This window comes from Tachypleus tridentatus, chromosome 3 (genome assembly GCF_004210375.1).
Source record: "Tachypleus tridentatus isolate NWPU-2018 chromosome 3, ASM421037v1, whole genome shotgun sequence".
Taxonomy (NCBI): domain Eukaryota; kingdom Metazoa; phylum Arthropoda; class Merostomata; order Xiphosura; family Limulidae; genus Tachypleus; species Tachypleus tridentatus.
The window spans coordinates 98,218,252-98,236,948 of record NC_134827.1 but is presented as its reverse complement, the minus strand read 5'-3'; the positions used below and the strand labels follow the sequence as shown (position 1 = coordinate 98,236,948).

The 18,697-nt window shown below is 34.3% G+C and overlaps 1 protein-coding gene across 2 annotated transcripts in view; it reads right to left on the bottom strand.

The window, feature by feature from the left end:
- Positions 1 to 5,534: 5,534 nt before the first annotated feature.
- Positions 5,535 to 18,697, bottom strand: part of LOC143247568 (uncharacterized) — a 48,526-nt gene continuing 35,363 nt past the window's right edge. For both annotated transcript variants that reach the window (XM_076495849.1, XM_076495848.1), the window contains exons 12-13: positions 11,037 to 11,501; positions 5,535 to 10,674 (exon numbers count right to left, since the gene is read on the bottom strand). In XM_076495849.1, the coding sequence (XP_076351964.1) occupies positions 11,466 to 11,501 (36 nt within the window). In that variant the 3' untranslated portion in view covers positions 5,535 to 10,674; positions 11,037 to 11,465. The remainder of the gene's footprint in view (positions 10,675 to 11,036; positions 11,502 to 18,697) is intronic.

Genomic DNA, 18,697 nt, shown 5'->3' with positions numbered 1-18,697 from the left:
GTTATAATGCTACATTGGATCCCACTATTCGTCTTCCCTCTAGTCTTACACTGCTAAATTAGTGACGGTTAGCACAGATAGCCCTCGTGTAGCTTTGCGCGAAATTTAAAACAGACAAACAAACGCTTCTAAGTGCAACAACTATATCACAAATTACTTCCACTTCTGAGACAAAATCACTGATGCAACATACCTTCTCGAACTTTGATTCATACACAAAGAAAATGTTTAGGTGTCTGGATTTATCAACATCGAACTGAGTGGTTATCCATATATTTTAGGATCCTGTCGAACGTTTGTAGTTCAGATACAAGTCTGGGATAGATAGAAACTTGTATACTTCGAAACAGTCTATGTTTTCATATTCTTATTTTTAATACGAACATCGAATCAAGAACAGCTTCTTCCATCTTTCAGACACATTGGTTAGTATTGTGAATATGGCTAAATTAGCCAACAAAAGTAAGGATTAAAAATTGTTTTCAAATCTTTCCACCTAGTGTCGCTTTATTTGTTTTGTGTATTTTTTATTGCAACATTTATTTTGTTTTGAATATTTCTTGCAGCAAATATATGAAAAACCAACGATTCCGGGAACCTAAATTCAAATTTCATTTTCCCCCCTATTTATAACACTCGTGTCCTCTGAGAGTTCCTCTATGAATGAATTTTGAATGGTCTACAAGCGCTCTGGAGAAAAGTGCATACTAGGTATTAAAATGATCAACTCAGTTGTGCTTGTATTTATTATTGTAGTGGATTCTTTAGTAATTTCTATATTAAAACTAAGTTGTTGGGATTGACCGTACCATTATAACGCCCCCACAGCTGAAAGGGAATTTGAACCGTAACCTCCTCAGATTACGAGTCGACCGTTTTAATTTTCAGATCACTCTGAAGCTTGCCACTGAGCCATTAAGACCATTTCTTAAAATACTATGATTAGTAAATTCCCGTCTCCTTATTTAGATAAATCCAAATTTCGAAATAAATTACCATTAGAAACACGAGTTTTACTTCCAGAAACTCTCGACGCCAGTATACCAATTCCTGATGACGAGAAACCGACTTGAAATAAAAATGTATCTCAGAACGGCTGATATGGGTATTAACACTTTTATTAATAAGCAGAGAACAACGTTTCAACCTTACTATGTCATCTTCAGGTTAACAAATCCAACTGCAACGCCTCCTACAATCCCGTACCTGTTTATACTATCGTTCCTCAGACATGTTTCCGGCAACGGTCACTTGCAAACTCTCTCTTTGATAAATTGAAGATGAGCTAGAAAGGTCGAAACGTTGTTCTCTACTTATCAATAAAAATGTTAATACCCAAACCAGCCGTTCTGAGATATGGAATATTGCGTACTTTATTTGTAAAACACTCTATCTACATTCACGGACAAATTAAAGAGAGATCACATTCATTTTATCTAAACGACCAGATCAGAGACAACCTGATCTTCCAGGAAAATTGTCCCCTAATTTCAAGCTAGAAGAAAGACAACCAGTAAATGGCACACGCCGCCATGTGGACACTTACTCCGATAGTAAGATTAATTACCACGGATATAATGCTTCCATTGCTGTTTAGCGACATATCACAGTTCGAACCTTGGGTTTGTTTGTTTTGAAACTTAGCGTAAAGCTATACGAGGACTATTTAACAGTCTCTAATTTAACAGTAAGACTAAAGGGAAGGCAGCTAATCATCAATACCCACCGCCAACTCTTTTACCAACAAATAGCGGGATTGACCGATACATTACAACACCCCCATGGGTGAGCGACGATGATTCGAACCTGCTACCCTCAGATTACGAGTCCAGTGCCCTAACCACCTGGCCTCGAACTTTAGGGATTCTAGACGTAATCCAGCAAGCTAACAACTCGTACATAAACAATAAAACTTTAAAAAAGCGAAAACAAACACCCAGGATTTTATTAATGGTAACATTAAATTTATTGAGATTCATAATAATACGCAGCAAATTGAAATTACATTATTAAAAAAAAAATGGTTTGGCTAGTTTCAGCTAGGCGGCGAATGCTGTCTTCGTGTTACAAACCAGCTTAATACACTGACAAACTGCACATTACCGATAAATAAATACTAAACCGTACGATTTACACAAACACAGATAAGTCTGGTTCAAAACAGTTAATACATTACTGTGAACAAAATAAAAACAATCGTATTTTGGCAACAAAATCAGAACATATGGTTATAACCTAAAACCATTATGGTGTTAAAGTCATGTTAAAATATTCAGACTAGTTTAAAAGATACCTTCTTTCAGGGTTGTAGCTAGAATGATTTGAGCGGTAAAAACCAGTACAGAACATAGATACACGTGACGCCATCGTACCTCTCTCCAACGGCCAGGCAATAAAAAGAAAAAAATATTATTATTTTCATGTTTGTAATTCTAATGATTTTGAAAAGAAATGGTAAATTTCTTCAGAAGGTCAGATAAAATACTTAACACGAGCAATCACAAAGAAGACACGTTTTACAAGGTAAACAACGAGTCTAAACAAATAAAGCGAAGACGAGTTTTACTTCAGTTTAATTTTTGTGGTTGGCCTATCTCTAACAGTGCGTAATTAATATAAAAAAAAAGTCACCCTGAAATTTAAATAAGTTTTATGCAAAAATAACACTGATATACTTTTATATCTTAAATATCCATAAATGTTTGAAAACATTTTTTACACACCCTACACACTTGCATCGGATACAAAATAGGCCTTGTGAGGTATCCACTTATGGATGATATTATCCAATGTGACACGCTAAGTATAGGTGGCGTTGGCATTTTGATCTGTTTCACGAGCAGTATGTTACTGTGGAATTATTCAAAAGTACTTTAGCACGAGAGGTTATTTGTTTCATGACTTTTCAGGAAAAGTGTTTGTAACAAGCTAACTGCCGAGTTAACTGTACATATAAAGTTTGGAGGGCCCGTCATCTCAGCTACAACCCTGCTTTTTTTTTCGAAATGTGAATTACATAATTTCTAATACAAAAAAAAACAAAACAAATAAATGACCCGAAATTTATTTTAAATTTCTCTCTTAAATATGTATATTGTGTATAAACTCTGAATATCAAGGAGAACGGCCTTAAATATGTTTAACAAAATCAACATAAGTAAATAATGCACATGTGAAGGAAAAATTAAATTTCTTTTAAACTTTGACTTCATTTTCAAAACATGACTTCGAACCAATTTATAATCACTTGTAAAACAGATACCAAAAACTCAATTACAAATAATTGAAAACATATCTGAATTCTCCAGTTATTGTAAACTTTCATCCTATGATGCACTCTGGATAATTATATAGCTTTTCTAACAAAGCAAATATCCTTCGTATAATTGAAAATGGTACAGTTTTATCTAATCATATAATAATAAACAAATTGGCTTTAGTACTTACAAAAGAAGAACCGATTATTTTATGTTTGTCTTAATCGAATTTTATAGTGAGCCTGAACAAACACACGGGAATTTCATCAGTGATATAAACATATCAAGTAACTGAAAATATGCAACACAAAATACAAAAGAAATAAGAGAGCCATGATATAAGGTATAGTATAGAAACCAGTTTTTTTGTGCTAAATAAAACGAATTAGTAAATGTCAAAATTCATACTAGAAACAAGTTACCTTATAACACCAAATTGTAAGTAAGTAGACCAACTGTACTGTCACTTTCAGTTTGTGTTGTAGTGAACGCTCTTGAGGATGTAAAGCGAAACGTCAAGTGTCTGATTTACTAAATTCAATATTTTGGTGTTACGAGATCGTTGATTTCTAGCATTAATGTCTTCTATACAACAACATGTATAACAAAAGATAAAATCTCATTACTATCCTAAAAAAACTACTTACAAATAAATAATAAATTCTAAATAATAAACGTATTAAAAACAATCGTGTCTGTGTAAGGAACTCTCAATATCTGAATGTTTAAACAAAATAATTTCATTTAATATATTAGCAAAGACAAGCAAGTACAACTTTTCATTTTTGTGCTGATATTGATTTAATAGAAAAACATCCCACCATTAATATGTTACTTTCTGTTCATTAGAACTGGAAACTGACCAAAGAATGACATGCAGTTGACTATCAAAACATTTCAATATACAATAAGAGCATTTCATTGTAGAATAATTTACTTTTTGTTCACAGTTGCATAACCATTTACTTATGAATTAGACAACAAATTTCATACTGGATGCATAATGCATAATTCATGTACGAAACCAGTACTTGTACTGACCAATACAAACGCCACAAGTGCATAACGCAAGCTTTGTGTGTATATATATATATATATATATATACACACATGTAACTTCTTTGTAGGATTACACAATTCTTGAATGAGTTACAAATTAAAAATTTCACGAGATCATTGAACTCTCAAGATAATACACACAAACTAATTAAATATAGGTTGATACCGAGTCACCATGCCTATAAACGTTATTCCCTTTATTGTGTGTATATAGCATCATATCTAATAGCAAGTTACTTTTAAATAAAGTACTATGGATTATGTTTTGACAAGTTTATTATACATGAAAAGAAGAATAACAGTGGATTTAGAAGCAAATATTCCTCATCAGAGAAGCAGTACTTATTCAGATACAACAAAAGCCTTGAAACATTGTTAGGGTTACCATCTATTGTTAAAGTTAACATGAAACATTTGTTGTACTTGTAGCGAGAACGCTAACTACAGAAGTTATCACTACAAAGTGTACGTAACGTTTCGTTAGACATTAAAGAGTAGACACGAGATCTTTAGTATCCTCTTCAACCATCAGACATTGAATCAAGTTTGCAAACTTGTTATATTAATGCAACTACAACCATCCTTCAAAAAGTCTAATCCTAAACAAAAATGGAAAGTCACAATCTATTACATGTTTAACTTTAGCTCACAGAACGTAAACTTACTAATTTTGAAAAAGATAAAATCGTTAACTGGGAAAACGAAACCTTTCCAGATCTTCTTACCATGGAACTATCTGCACAAATTCACAGGTAGACAACATACCTCCTGTTTCCTAACGAATTGAATAGTAGGAAGTGTAAATATTACATATCTATAAATTTTTTTATTCACATTCTAAATGTTCTATCCTTTCTCATGAAACTTGTCATAAGAAAGTTTATTATATTCATTCATCTAAAAAATATTTTTTTCATAAAAATCTTTCTTGGTATAACTGGAGTATTTTTCTACAAGCACTAAAATATCTTTCATCAACAATTTTAGTTTGTATATTAACATTACATCACCAGCAAACCACATTAGTTACAAATCTACCTAACAATAAATATATGCCATAAACTGTTATATTTTAGAACATAAATGTTAACAGTAGTAATTTCAAAAGTTTCTCTAGTTACACAGTATTGTGCATTAAGTTTTATAATGGTGTCAGGAACAAGAAATTACCCAATCACTGTAATTATGACAAGAAAGTAGAGTTTACACATATTTCAAATGTTCAACAAGTATTACATATTTATTTCATTATTTCACAAGTTATATGATTTATTGTATACAACTTTATCACATCTATTGATGGGAACAGTCTTTTAGGCTCACAAACATTGCAAGATTGTCATTTTATATTTTATGCCATTCATATCTCTCCCTCAGTAATAAATTACACATATGTTGTATTTGACTATTAGACAAGTAATTCCAAATGTCATCCTTGAAATATGGAAAAAACAAAACAATTGTAAGACTACAGGGTTTTGCGTCCATTTCACTTCACCATATAGTAACCTAAATTAATTTAGGCATATGACTAATATTATGACATTTAACCAAATTCATTATTCACTGTTATATAGCAGAACAACATGTTTATGATTTCTTTTTCACCAATTACCAAAAATATTTAACACATATGTACAATAATAAGACTGACAGTTCAGTGTGTTTTACTATTAAGCATTTTCAATTTAAATAAGTTTATAAAGTTTTTCACTTGTTGCAGTTTTTGATATTATACAAATGAATTCAGTAATTAATCACAAAATCAAACACTTTGTAATTTCAGGTCACTTAAATCATTGGTGATTCAAACATTTAAAACTTACATGCAGAGGGCTTACAATAAAATCATTTTGAATGTGGATTTCACTAAAGTATTACCTTCTTAAACATCTGAAATGTATATATATATATATATATATATATACTCTTCCTAAGTATTACTATGAGTGACATATAGTACTAGTTGTGAGAATTAGTTTGGATATATATATATACATACACACACACACATCTCTACACTGGGGTAATTTTCAGATATATACATGTACAAGTCATTACAATTTTTTTGTCCACATCACAAAAATATAAAGAAAACCTCAGTGGTCAACTTAGCAGGAAAGTTGAATAGCCTTAAGGTTTTATTGTTTTTCAAATTGAGAGATTATAAGTGCTACACCAACATATTTTTCCATTAATAAAACCACCTAAAGTCTCATTAGCTGACAATCTATATCACCAACATAACTGGGATGAACCCAGCTGAACAAATGAGAGCTGTTATTACTCAAAACTTCAATTTTTAGTTGATCAATGTAAGAGCTACACTGAATGTGAGATTATGTTTTCATTTTGATAAGTAACTTTATTTTAAATGTTGAAAAAAGGAGAACAAAACCAAGTTATCTAATCTCAGGATTTACTATAATTTAAACAGTGTCCTAAATATGCAGGGACTTTTCCTTAAAAAGTTTTTAAATTGTTTGTATCATTTTTCTAGTGTTAAGCCTTTTGGGATTTTTTCTGCTCTAGGTCATGCGTATAACTGTGAAAATAAGGCAAAAATGAGAGCACCTATCTTCAGAAAGCTGCATATCGGCTACTCAAATAAAAAACAAACAAATACAAAATGTAATTCCTTAAATACACTTAATCAAGAAAACAGCTGGAATGAATGACACATATAACAGTTGTCAGTTTCAGTTACAATTTCTTTTGAGGAATACTTGCAGCAATGGAGGGATCACAACAAAACTCACTGTAACTTGTGTGTGAAGATCGTTAGGTTGAAATATCGATTGTATTTTCTCTAATAAAGCCAAGTTAAGTTTGTTTACACATACATCAATGCTGATAATGCATATTTTGCTATTTTTTGTGGCAGTATAAAATGTATTATTACTGCTTTAGTTTTAAAAATTATCATTTGGGTAATTTTTCCCATAAATAGCTTTGTGTATACAATCCATCTATATGAAATGACTAAGCTAACAAATCTAAGTAATTCAACATTGCCATCTGAAATATATCATCAGCATTCTCGCCTCATTTTCTATCCCTTTTAGCAATATCTATCATCTTGATGGGTTAATCTTCCTATCTGTGGCAGGTATTATAACATTAAGGAAATGGCATTCTGTTAAACGAAGTGAATTTGGTGTTGTCCTGTCTCCTTTGAAGAAAATTGGGGAGAACAGTACTTTTCTATCATCTTCACAATCAGCACCATCTCGTACTCGGAATGGTCCCTCTAACCTCCTGTTTTGGAATACAAAACATATTAATTCTAAAATGGCTGTTCTAAGAGATGGAAGATTTTTTTTGTGATGCTTCTTTTTTGTAATGGATTGGTGTAATAAATGTTGGTCAACTTTCTCAGTGCCATCCAGGGTGCCTTTAAAATCAATGACTACTTTTAGTGTTTTTCTTCTTTACCTCACTTCTTTTCTCAACATTCATTCCAGCATTATGAACAGCTGAGAGTACAGGACAATGACCTTTCCATGCTTGAGGTTACGACTTCCCCTTTCTTCAAGTTTTTTTTTTTTCTTACATAATTTTGCTACCCCCATATGTGTCAGTGATGTGGAAAATAGGCATGTCTGCTAGTTATGGACAAGTGTAAAAATTGTCTGTTGTTAGGCTGTAACCCTTGTGGAGTAAAGATTTCAATAATCACTTCATCATCAATTGTCCCTTTTCCTGTGTGTGTTTAGATTTGAACAGATATACCCTAACTTTGTTTCACGAGTGAGGACATCTCGATGTTAAATCAAGCCCTTTTTTAGAGGAATGTACTGCGTTGCATTCAACTACATCGTCCTCTGAGCAGCAAAAGTTTTTGTTGACGGCAATCTTCCTGTTAACATAGATACTTAAAAGCAACTTTGGATTTAGATGAATTTCTGAATTACAAGTGTCATTATCAGAGAAACGAACGTATTGTTTCAACATTATAAACCTTCAGTAAGACATAATTTAAAGTAGAGGGAACTGTGGTAATGAAAAGATTCTTGGTTCAAAACAGTTGCTGTTCAGGTTTACACACAATACTCTGTAAAATTATGATGCCAAAAACATGTGTGGATATCGTCATTTGTTCTGGAATGCCACTGACTGCAGCAAGGTTACGAAGACTTCCTTTCTCATGATTACAGACATTGAGCTGCATGACGGTTTACTTCTGTTGTCATGTCCATTAATACAACATTAACAGAAAAAATTAGCAATGCATCCATTACGGTCATTATCGATATTCCATGAAGAAGCATCATGAAGTTTGATTCTCGGTGGAGAAGGGAGGATTTACTTGATAATATCTACTTTGCACCTTACCCAAGGTTGTAATAAGACAATGCCATCATTGTCCCTGTCCAAAATACTCTGTTCTGAGTCAGTAGTTTCACTTCTGGAAAAACTGTTTTTAATTCCACCCCAATCAATATTACTTTCAATATTCATTTCACAAACTAAAAATGGAACACCAATAAGCAAAACCAATTTACAGGTTACAAATAGAAAACGTACTCTCCTACGTAGAAAACAGTGTATTCTACTGACTAGATTACTGGATACAGAACTCAGAATAAATCCAGTACAGATTAGCTAAATAGCATTCCAATGCCATTTAGCAAGCACTGTTCTAATACACAGTAAAACACAAATAAATACGGGCAAATAATTGAAAATATGGCAGCAACAAATAGTTTGTCCAAATTAATTTCATCAAATTAATTGGAAAGGGCTAACCTAGACAAGCTCAATAAATAAGATGAGTTTTGTTACTAATACTGTTTTTTTTAGTCCACACTATGACATGTTTAATCAGCAAATGGGCATCATAATGTTGCCTTAAATATCATAATTTGTTTTTCTTTCCACAACAAATGAAATATATTCAGAAACCTAGCAACTGAGCAAGTAGTTAGTAGGATCTAAAAGAAACTCAAATTTTATAATGAACTTTGTCATTTACTTCTGGTGCATGAATTGTTTTGTTTTCAATAGTACAGAAGATAAACTAACCCATATTGTTTTTGACATCTTATATATTGGATATATGCTCATATAAATACTACATTATTTGCAAACGTGGTTGCAAGCATTCTAGTAATTCTATTTACTGGCAATTAATCAATGAGTGAAAGGCTTTAATTCATCAAATAATATTTGTTAGTGATCTCTAGCTATTTGTTTGAACTTAAAATAGTTTTTAATACTAAAACAAATTCATCTTTTTACTGATAAGTGACAAGGAAATATCTGTATGTATTATTTTTTGTTACTGATTATAGCTAGCTGTAAAAGAGGACTTAATGAAAATTCTTTCTTAGTGATATCCTCATCACAAGTTGCTTCCTTATTACCAAAGGTGAAGAAGTTAGACTCACCTGAAATATGTAAAAAGAAATCTAATTGGACATTAAATGTTACAAATATCAAAGCCACAGCATAAAAGTTTATTTGGATCCTGGTGTGCCACGTTTTATTTTTTCTCTGCTTGCTGCTCTGATACGCAGTGCTACACGAGAAGCAGTGGTAATGCGAGATGAGAATGGTAAGTGGTCAACTGAACTGCTCAATCTTGCATTTTCAGAAGACTGAGCATTAATTCGATCTGAAGAACGTGATACCCTTGGGGAGGGTGGTTTCTTTCTCTGGACCCCAGCTCGTGATGAGGGAGTAGCTACAGATACACTACGAATCACTGCCCCTGATGCAGAGGAGGCAGAGCTCCTACGAGCTGATAGCTCGCGAGAAACCCTAGCTGGAGCTCTTCTTGAAAATTTGCTAGGGTACTTATGAGGAGATGCAGCTTCAGCACTGGCAGAGACACCCACACTCATGACAGGCCTCTCTTCACCCTCCTTTGCCTTATCGCGACTGACAGAACGATGCTGGTTTTGAAGCTTTCTCTGCAGTTCCTGCTCTAACAACTCTGCCTCTTGAAGACAATGATTAACCAAGGTTGACTCCACATCAATTTCTGTCACTAAGTCCTTTCCTAACTCTCCAAGTTCACTTCCTCCAGAGGAGACTGGAGAAAAACTACTAGCTGGTGACACAACAGATCTCGTTTCTGAAAGCAAAAATTGGCCGGAACCATCTGAGCTGTAAAGTCTGGTATCCTGCTTTACTGTGAAAGGAGAAACCTTTGCAACCTGACTATTCTTACCAGCGGGTGAAGAAAGGGCACCACTTGTTTTCTTAGGAAGGCGAGATGGAGAAGCACTTCCGAGTTTGATTCGACGATATTTTGAAGTATTAGTTTCTTCAGTTAGATTAGCTCTACAAGTAGAAGAATCTTTCGTAGGTGATGTAGCATTAAGTTTAGACTTCAATCTAGCTCCAGATGTCACTGGTATGGGGAGAAACAAGAATTATCTAGAAGGAATACTTAAGTCACCAACTATTAAACTGATAAAATATTATATCCAAAGGCATACTTTCACACATTAGTTGTTGGAGATTTGAAAGTTAAAAACAAAAATAGTATTTCTTTTCAATATTGTCTTTATATTAAATAATTTAAATAGCTTTAAGCCAAAACTTTAGTTTTCAAAGCAATGTTTTAAATATATCTATGTTTTCTATTACACAGTAGAAATGCCCAACACCATAAAATAAAATTGAACATACACACACACATACACCGTGCTTGTCTCATTTACTCTATAAGCCTTGTACAGATCAATGAAATTCAAAAATCAGATTTCATACCTTCCAGTATTTCATCCGTTTCACTTGTAAAAGTCTGTTGTCTAGACTTTTCTGACAGTGTTGGATCCGAGCATCTTTCAGCACTGACAGATGTACTAAAGCTAAAATCTTCAACAGATGTTGCAGAAGTTGTCATAGAAATATCTGGAGAAGGTGCACTGTTTTCATTTTCTTTTTTATTCCTCAAGTTTTTAGCTACCTCTTGTTCATGACAGGATTCAGTCATCGACCATTCCATCTCAGAACTTGCAGGGACTGTGGATGTCACAACATCACTTATGTTTTGTGACTCCTCATCAGGAAACGTATTATTTTCCAAAGCAACTGATGTTGTGTCTTGCTTAGGCAACAGTTCATTTCCCTGTTTTGGACCATTTTTCAACTTATTTTTTGATTTAACGGGATATGTAGCATATTTATCACTGGAATCTAAGACATCTCCTCCCCTCGAGTCTTCTTGGATTTCTGTGCAATAAAAGTATACATTATTCAAGACCTTTATTTGCTGGCAACTACATCTGCCATTTCGTAGTTTTATGGAGGCTTACTCTACCAACATATGCCATAATAGATTCAATATAATTAAAAAAAAATGCTTCACCAACTCAGGCTTAATGTTCAGTTAGTAGCACACCTTCTAAACCATGTGATATTCACTTATACAAATAACTTCTACACAGTTAAAAGACATTTTTTTTTACTCAATTCTACTGTTTCTGTAAACATGCACATTTATTAAGTATATAATGCCCATTAATACATTTTTAACTTATTTAGCAAAGCAGTACAAAACTATTAAAACTTTAATATATATCTCTATGGATCAACAAAGACTACAATTAAAACACCAGTGGATATAAGAGGACAACTTGTTCATGTCTTCAAGTGTTTAGGGCACATATCCAAATGTAGAAATATATTTAAACAATGCTATAATTATAACTTGAGTTAAAAGTATCATAATGGAAATGAACAAGGTACTCTTACATTCTAGATTTTGTCACTTATTAAAATAATTTGTGTGTGAACCAGTAGTAAGTTTGCCCTTCATATATTACTTGTGCATGCTGCAAGCTTGTGCTCTCCTCATCAACCAATAATATACTCATATGATGCATATGACTCCTTCTGCATTCCTTTACTTCACTTCAAAGTCTGGCAGAAGATGTGAGCACCAAAGAAGGTACAGTACTTATCAGTAGGTACTTAGCATATGAAAATTATAACTTCCGATACAGTACTTACCTTTTCTCACAAGGTTATTTAGAATCCCACAATGAAAAGGAGGAGGGTTGATGCAAGGGAATAATAACAGAAGCACTACTGATAATGTATGAAGGATACCCCTGACCATGAGAGAAAGAGATCTGGATATTAGGGAAAAGAAACAGCACTACTTCAAAACCAGGTGTACTCTTCACCAAGGTGTAGAATTACTAAGGCAAGTTGGGCCATACTTGGCAAATTAACAACATTCAAAACACTCTCTACAGATTACCAATGTCCACACAAGAGTAGGATGAGGATCATACCATCTTTACCTCCAACCCATTAACTGGGAATTAAGACCCTCCCCAATTACTGGGTACTACAGAAGCATCAACAACCTACAGCAATTTGTGATTGGCCACCCAGCATCATGAGGATGGATTCAACTTGTGTGAGGACTCATGTTGATTGGTTCACTCAAATACAATGCTCCAGTGTTGGGAACCAATGTCCATACAAAGCTAAACCAAGGGCTCCCAATCAAAGGAGGTGAACTCGATATGCAAAGGATCAACTACAGTTGATATGGAACGTGCAACAGGAAGCCACATCATCTAGCAAGGTAATGGATAACTCAATTTTATATGTAAATTAATGGTAGGAGGCCACATTCACTAGTTTGATAATGGATCAGTTCCTATGATTTTTTAAACAGTTTCAGGAGACCACATCCACCAGCGAGGGGATGGATCAACTTCTGTGAAAATCATGTTGCACATACACCAGCAAAACACCACTGCCCAACTCTGAACTGAATGGTTATAGCCTACTTTTCTGAGGAACCTATTCAGGAGGGTTCCTCCATAATCCACCACCAAAGCAGCTTGGAAATGGAAAGTGACAAGAATGAAGGTGAGAATTCTTTGGAGAGTCCATAGGAACATCATTACCAGAGATAATACAATGGGTGACTATGAAACCCTATTTTGACAAGAAGACCATAGTGAGTTATTCACTCCAGGCATGTCAAGAACAGGCAAATATCTGCTTCTGCTTTACCTAGCATGGGTAGTATGGTCTGGAATGAACATGTTCATGAAGCAATATCATGAAGTAGATAACCTCCCATCAATCTTGTGGAACACCCAATCTCGAAGATGAACATGCAGAGCCATGAATTATAGATCACAAATCTACATGATTTACAGTATAAATTTTAAATTAAAAAATACCTGTTAAGGCACCACTGGCCACAAGGTGGGATCCATGTGATAAAAGGAAAGAAAGAGGAAAATGAACAAAACACCAACACCAGTCAAGGTCATATCGAAGACTGGAGCACAACCCCAGGTGGAAGACAAAACCCCAATGTCAACAAAAGCACAATTTGATGAGGAAAGTGGGAGATGAAAATACTAAGCATGATTCATGCACCAAAGTGGGTAATCTCTTGCAAGAGACTACTAAGATGAGAAGCGTGAGAAAATGTGAGAAGCCGGATTGGATGGGAAGACACATGGAATTAAGTAGGGTATGAAGATGAATGTGACATGCATTGGCCCAGTATAGAAGATCCAAAGTTTGAAAACAGAGATCTCTGGAACAGATGCCCACTTCATAGTTGATAAGAGTGACTATCATAGAACTGTCTGAAAGAACTACTATCAGATGATGAAAGGTAAGAGAAAGGAAGCAACTTAATGCCTAACAAACTGTGAGAAAGCTGAAAAAATCAATAAGAAAAACCGGCTCATCTGCAGATTGATGGCCAAAAGTTTCGTAGTGACTGCTTTAAGTCCTCCAACCCTGAAGAAAAGTGTTTATGAGATGTGTAACCAGATGTGGAGAAGACAGTGGCACACTAACTGTCTTATGGGCTTAGTTCAGTAATCACTGCACGTTGTTTCTGAAGGAAGAAGAAAGGTAAATGGTAGCAAAAGAGGATCTTGTGCAAGATTCCATCACAAGCAGTAAGTGACCAAGCCAAGAGGAGATGATTAAAAAAAATTGAATGGAATGGAGATGTAAAAAAGAAGGTAGAGTGGGATTGATGTTGGTGTCAAAGAAAATTATCAAATGCAAGGGATTAGGCAAGTCGAAGTAAGAACCTTTCTAATGTAAACAAAAAACCCACAAAGATGCTACAGAAAGTAAGTGATAAGTGCAAGTGGTCATCTCCTGCTTGGAGTGAGCTTAAAGAAACCATACATCTGTGTAATAAAGAAATCAAAACCCCAAAGCCTAAAAATAATGAGCAAAAGCTTTTATGAAGGGAACCACCTAAGGAGCTGAGGCAAATCTAAAGAAAGTGTTCAAACTGGGCAAGCCACCCTGAGTTGAGCAAACGAAAGTGAAAGTCGAAACTGAAGAGATAATGGGATGTGGAGGTAGGCAATAGAGATAGCCATTAATAGCATCTATCACCAGGTGAAAACACTTATCTCAGGGTGGAAAAAAAACTCCATAATGAGTCTCAGGAGTGCAATGAAGCAGTCGAGGCAAAAAATGGGTAATCAGCTGTCAATCCCCAATAAAACAACAAAGAAGGAAAAATCTCAAGAGGGATAGTGAACTGGTTCAATTGCTTGATGCAAAGTAAGCCCTGATCTGCTTCTGACAGACATAAGCATGTCACAGAATCTCAAGGAGAAAGAAAGGAAATGGGTAATGAGAAACAGAAAGTGGAAAGAATCTGGATAATGAAACCTTCCAAAAGAACTCTTTGCATTTATTGGTCACTTAGCACTTAAAGGAAGTCAGCGAGGTAGAAATACCAACAGTCGAGCTCCTATAGCACCAGAATCCTCAAGGTAGTCACTGGTACTGGTGGCAACAAAAGTTACTTCATTAAGGAAATCAATGAAAAGAAGTACCAGAACTGAGAGAACAGGGATGGGTTGGGGAAAATGGGTAGAACATGAGGTTCTAACAGAGACAAATGGGCTGTAAAAGTGATAAGGGTAGACTGCCATCAGGCTAACATCATTCATGGCTTGAGAAAATCTTGGAATGGAAAAAATACATAAAGCCATAGAAAAGAAGAAAGATGTAAGACCCTAAGATACATGGAGGGTAAAATGACTTGAGTCAAAACCAAATCCCTACCAAGAAGGTTCCAACAACAAGAAACAACATACAAAGTCAGAGCTGAGGACAAAGTACAAGTTAAACTGAAGGATCTCAAGTGAAGGGTGTTGGCAAAAATTCTTCAGGATATCTATGGAGATCCTCTGAGAGCTTTAGAATAAAAAAAGATAACTGAGAAGGGTATGTGTAAGGCTAACAGCAGATTCAGGATCTGTCCCCAAAATAGGTTTTAAAAAAATCAAATAGATGACCAACAAAACATATAGTCCACCCAATGGTAAGAAAGGATAAACTGATCCAAAGTCCTCAGAGGCTCGACAAACTAATCTCCTAACAGAAATGCAAGGTTAAAAGAATGATAATAACCAGATAATCAAAGGATGGAAGAAAAACTAGATGAGGGAACTGTAAAATAGAGAATAGGGTGAAAAAAGATAGGTAACAAGAGTAAAACAACTCAAACCTGAGACTGAAATTCCAAGAAGATAAAATTAGGCCTAGGAGAATTCTCAAGTTGGGAATGGAAATGATCAGTAAACTCTAGAGGTATAAAAACACCAACAAAGTCCTCATCAGCTAACAAAACCTTAGTAGTTTCATTAGGAGCCATGACAAAGTCCTGAGAGAAAGGTTGGATCCTGTAGCACTCAACCTTCCAACACATGAGAGCAGATAAATCCATCATTGGATTGCCCACACCTGAGACCTACAAAAATCACTAGTCACTATTGTAACCCTCAAAGTGAGAAGGTGAATTTCAGAATGCATTGCACAAAAATGTCTCACAATACTCAAGAGCAGAAATAAAAAGACATGAATTAATCAATAAATACGAAAAAATTATCTGGTTGTACAAATCAATTCAAGTTTAAAATGAACGAGTTCATGAGGAAAATTCAGCAATCGATAAATAAATGCATGTCCAGACTCAAATGATAAGTGGAAGTTCAGTGAGGTCTGTAGAGGGAGTTGTATGTATCACATGAGCATGCTATGTTAATATTGATTGATGGATAATACATGATGCTTTGCATGAGAGACATGTTGGAATATACTAATTTCGACAAGTGGGGAGAGCAAGGCTTGTGGCATGAGTAAAGCAAAAGTTCGCATGTAGAGGGCAGCACTGAATGAGAATAGCTAATCCTGAGATTAAAGGTGAGTTTTCTATCAGAATAATGGACTTAAATAGCGCTCTAACTTGGCCAAATCAGCCTAGTTTGAGACCCCAAATTTACCTTTATAATTTTTGTACTATAGTTTCTAATATGTTTTGTGTATTTCAAGAAAACTTTGCAAGATTTCAGTAATCAATAAAAGTAATTTGTCAACAAAATATTAGAATTCTAAGGAAGTATTTCCACTTAAAACCTTCTCCATAAATATGTAGTTACGTTGTTGAATGTTTCAATAGCAAAGTGATTTTCAGGTTAAGATTAAAAATACCATTCTTCACCTAGAAAAGTTCAAATTCCATTTGTGTAGACTCAGCATAGCCAGATGGTTAAGGTGATTGACTCGTAACCTGAGGATTGTGGGTTTGATTCCCCATTGCACCAAACATGCCTGTCCTCTCAGCCATGGGGGCAATATAATGTGAAGGTCAATCCCACTATTTGTTGGCAAAATAGTAGCCCAAGAGTTGGCAGTAGGTGATGATGACAAGCTGCCTTCCCTCTAGTCTTATATTGCTAAATTAGGGATGGCTAATGCAAATAGCCCTTGTGTAGCTTTGCGCAAAATTAAAAAAAACAAACAAAACAAACCATTTGTGTAATCTCTGAAACTTCCTAGGTAAATTTTAAATTTTTTTTCAAGTAAAGCTTTATACTTCATGTGTTATTTTCTCGACCCTTGCTCTATACAAAGTTAACCAAATTGACCAACCTCGTAACCACAAAAACAAAAAGTGAGATAAATCTAAAATACCCTTTCTTTCTCTGTAGATTGACTTCATATTGTAACATGCAACAACATTTATTTACCTTGAATAGCTTTAAACACATGATAGTATACATTTGTTTGTACTTAAATTATGATTTATTTCACTTTGAATTGTGTCTAGCTAATATTCCCACCACATAATTAATGTGCTTTGTGTGTGATTTTTTTTATAGCAAAGCCACATCAGGCTATCTGCTGAGCCCACCGAGGGGAACCAAACCCCTGATTTTAGCATCGTAACTTCTTAGACTTACCGCTGCACTAGCAGGGAGCCCACATAAGTAAATTACCAGGTGAACATGCAGCTCATGCTACCATATGAAATTACCTAATGAACAGACTACTCACAAGTTGCTTGCAAGCATCTCTCATGAAACTTTATTATTATTTAACTATTCTTACCTAAAAAGTTTCTCATTTTTATGTTTTAGTTACTTTTATAACAAAAGATACACATGCAAAACAAGAAATAGATTTATTCCCCAAATCTTTTTTTTTTCTTCTTTTGTTTACTGTCAATAAAATCAATCTTACTTTTATATTAATGGTACCACTGCAAAAAAATACTTTTTTCATTTAATCAAATAATGTCCAAGAAAAACACAGAATAAAAATAAGCAAAAGCAGATAATGTCCTATCACTATCACAAGAGCCATTAAAAATTCAACTAAGCTTGTAGATGTGTTTCATTTGGGAATAAAGTTTGAACTGAAAGTGAAATTTCTCTGTCCAAAAAGCAACATAATATAACGTATTATTTGAAAGATAAACACCTTATCTTTCTATTAGTTATAAATAATATATTATTAACTGCCAGAAAGAACTGTTGGCACTTTGTGAAAGAGGTGTCTGGTTGTTGTTATTTTACATTTCACACAAAGCTACATGAGGGTTATTTGTGCTAACCCAGCCTACTCTTAGGCCACTCTTTTATCAATGAATAGTGGGACTCACCAGCACAATATAATGCCCCACAGCTGAAAAGGCAAACATATTTGGTGGAATGTGGATTTAAATCCTTTATCCTCAGGTTGAACCACTTGGCAATGCTGGGCCCAAGAGGAGTCAAATTTTCTAGTTTATAGCTCTGTACCCAATAAGATTGAAGGCTATAAAAATATGCTTTGTCTGAGCAATGACACATTATATTGAGTAAATTACATTAAATTTCGTACTCCTTGAATGGGTGGTAAATAAATTAGAGAACAGGGGATACTTAGAGATCAAATGTCACAATTCTCACACCAGGGGAAATTGAGAATTTTTTAATATTGCCTTATAAAATTAAAAATGTAAAATGTATACAACATTAAAACTTCGATTATTAGCTGTATATTAATGCCAAGTGCTATACAATAATAATAAAGTACATTAATTGAATATTAAACTCACAAAACAACCTGCAACTTTTTACAAACCT